Raw genomic sequence first — 3,606 nt, forward strand, 5'->3', positions numbered from 1 at the left:
ATCAAACGACGACATTGAAGATCGGCGTACTCATCCACTCTAAAATTCACGATCTGCTTCAGTTGATCACACATATCTGGCGATGGGGCGTTTGCTGGCCAAAGCGTAGGCTCAATATCTTAACCGCCAAGAATTCCTTATTACAAGTATGACACGAACATTGCACAAAAATATCGCCCCACATTATTGTGGACCTGCAAAATTGCAAAAAAAATGGTGGAAAAGGTTTCCCGACTTATGCTCACATGTTAACACCCCACCTACCCCCTTGCTCCCAGAAAATATCCCGGAGCCCCCACTGGGCCGTTTTATAAGCTCATTCATGCAAGGAAGATTTTGTGGGTCCAAATTCTCAGACAGTGTTGGTATGATGTGTGCCAAAACATATGAATGATAGACAGGCCAAATAGAAAGGGGAACTTGCGGGTTTTGGGGTTTTTGTTTGTGTGTTTTTGTGTGTGTTTTGTTTGTTTTGTTTTGTTTCTTGTTTTTTAATGAAATGAAGGAGAATAATCAGCTGGTAACCACTAGTAACTGAAGCAGAAGTTTCAAACATTTGGCTTGTTAGCAAACCGAATTCAGATCATGCATTGGCTTATAATCGGAATAACCCAAGACGATTTGTATCAATTTCCATATTTTGCATATACACATTACGTAAAATGTCCTGTAATACCAATGTTAATATTCCATCACCTAAGAAGCCTTATACAATTCATATCAGACAGTTATATGGTAGTTGGAGCATAATATGCACTAGATATTCAATTTAATCACTTCCTGTTTGTAGCGATAACTTCATAAGGTGCTGGAGTGAATATGACTCCAGCGATACCTTTCATGGATGGCGCCTTCGCATCAGATAGTTTGCGAATAGTGAATGAGTGCATGATGTATGTGAAGAACAAGAACACCTCCATTTTAGCAAGATTCATACCAAGACATACTCGATGACCTGGTAGCAAAATACAAAAGAGGAGACTATGTAATATACTTGATATTTTAACATTTAATAAGAAAGAGAAGAATGATATGTCTTTGCTCTTTGCCTATACTTGGTAATGCATTGCTATGGGTTTCCTGTATACATATTATCCCAAATCAATCAATCAATATTCGCAATAATAAAGTTACTATGACGTCATAATATAGTGCGCCTAAAATATCGATGATACGATTGATACTATGACATTTGAAATTGTCAAAAAACAACACCATTCTACTAGTCATATCACTATTGATCTTTGTCAACAAGCCCATATGAGATGAAAGAGGTGCACCTATTTAACCTTCACATTACTGAAAAATCTTCCGCAAACTGTGAATAGACTTTGTAGAATGGAATGAATGTACTAACCTGTACTGAAGGGTATTAATTCCTCCCGATAACTCAGCTTTCCGTCTTCATCCAAGAATCTCTCTGGCTTGAATTGATCTGGTTCAGCCCATACATCTGGATCATTATGCAGTGCCCAGACATTGGCAACTACGTATGTCCCTTTTGGTATATCGTAACCAGCTAGTGTCGTGTCTTCGGAAGCTACATGAGGTACTCCAAGCGGCAGTACTGTCCGAATGCGCTGAATCTCTAGCAGAACAGCTTCTGTGTAAGGAAGCAATAATCTATCCGCCCATTGCGGCATACGCATGCGACCTACAACAGTATCTATTTCTTGCTGAACTTTAGCTTGAATCTCTGGGTACATCATCATGTAAAGAAGCGCCCATCGCGATGTTGTTGTGGATGTTTCGGTACCAGCTAAGAAAAGAAACATTGCTGTGGCTGTGAGGGACTTAGAGTGGATGTAGTCCGCTCGATCGTTTGTTTCATTCTTTGCAAGTTCCATTTCATTGAGGAAAAGATCGATGATATCACGTATGTTTTCCCTATTAAAATTGCGCTGATGCTCATCAACGTGGCGCTGGATAAATGTTCTAAATTCAAAAAAATGGGAAGAAACTTCTTTGTAATTTCCAGGAAACATATGTTTCGAAAATGGAAGAAAGATAATTATTCCACCTGATCCTATTTTGTTGACCATCTTGTCCAAAATCAAAACGAGACGTTGAAATTCAGGATCAGAATGATCATATCGCTTTCCAAAAACGACAGAGCAAGTGATATTGGACACAGCATTTGCTATCATAATATGTGGGTCGAGAGGCTCCCCATTGCTATCGCGCATTCCATCAACCAACATTTGGGCTTCCTTTATGATGCAGCCTTCAAAATTACTTCTCCCTACCCCGAAAGCTCGGAAAGCGTTAAGTGTGAATGTACGCTGGTATTTCCATGATTTACCGGAAGTAACAATCACGCCTGAAACATCAAAAGCAAAATGTATGGACCTGTATAAATAATATGATTTTGTTATTATATACTACTGATAATGATGATGCTCACTACATGCTCGCTATGAATTGATTAATGCGATTTTTGCCAAATCTCACTAACCATTCGAAAGATGATGTGAACTACAAAATCGCAACAGTTTAAAATAGTATCTATAACCTTATTGTTCTTGAATACAATGTTGGTGATGTTAATTATCATCCTGTTGAGCCATACTGGGTAACACGGACTACGAAGCTACATTATAAACGCCATACACTGTTATATTTAATACTAATGTACAGCTATGGATCTTACATCCAGGGATACCAAAATAAGTATATACAGGCAGTTCCCCACATAATGCACTCACAAAATTGGTAAAGTCTAGCTGTGTACAAAAGTAAAGGCAAATTTGGTTTTCGGCCAAAACCCACCTTGTATAATTACCATGGCTTTGTATGCAACTAAAGGTCATACCAGAATACAAGTTGTTATGTGATGTTGTTAGCCTTTGTCCACTATCCCATGACTCACCTTCATTAACTTCAGTCTCGTCGAAAAGCTGACTTTCTGGTCGATCATTGATATGGTGATTTTAAACGATTCTTTAATAGATTCATATCCGTTGATTACCACTATCAACTTCGTAAAAAAATGTAACTTGAATACTTTGCCATACTTCTTCGCCATCTCGGCCAGCAAATGCTCAGGTAGCCATGCACCAGTGCGATAAAGGCCTATCGCAAGGATTGGAATATTTCCCAGCAGGGGTAGGCTCCATGGTCCAGGTGGTAGATTCTTACGTCGTTTTAAGGTGAACGATACAAACAAGTATATGGCAATACATATCAATACGGTTTGCGTGTTGATATATGAAAGGAAGAACTGCGAAAATGCCATGTTTTTCTTACGTTGAAACCAATTTCATGTGAATATAGTCCAGTTAGTAGAGGATATAGTGGCCTGCCCGATCTATTATAGTTATATTATAGATTATAGTTACACACACTAGTATAGAAATCCCTTACCCAGGACTCTGACAATGAAATACAGACCAGCCAACTTGCACACGCTATGTGCCTGAAAAAGAAGTCGTCGCGAATCACAAAATTTGACGCACGTATGGGAGCCGCCATGGGGTGCTAACGTCCGTTAGCACTCCAACTACGCGTTCAGCATCGCATACAATACACGTTCACGGTGTCAATGACGGTGAGCTTTACGACGACTTTTGAATAGACTGATACGGTAATGACGGGATTGGGGCCATT

At 39.3% G+C, this 3,606-nt stretch overlaps 1 protein-coding gene across 1 annotated transcript; it reads right to left on the reverse strand.

Moving 5' to 3' along the window:
- Positions 1-773: 773 nt before the first annotated feature.
- Positions 774-3,257, reverse strand: LOC140163674 (cytochrome P450 2J2-like). The gene is made up of 3 exons (XM_072186989.1): positions 2,870-3,257; positions 1,358-2,320; positions 774-955 (listed from the first exon to the last, which is right to left on the reverse strand). The coding sequence occupies exons 2-3, from the start codon at positions 2,199-2,201 to the stop codon at positions 774-776; spliced, it is 1,026 nt and encodes a 341-aa protein (XP_072043090.1). The 5' UTR covers positions 2,202-2,320; positions 2,870-3,257.
- Between the last annotated feature and the right edge of the window lie 349 nt (positions 3,258-3,606).

This window comes from Amphiura filiformis, chromosome 11 (assembly GCF_039555335.1).
Source record: "Amphiura filiformis chromosome 11, Afil_fr2py, whole genome shotgun sequence".
NCBI lineage: Eukaryota > Metazoa > Echinodermata > Ophiuroidea > Amphilepidida > Amphiuridae > Amphiura > Amphiura filiformis.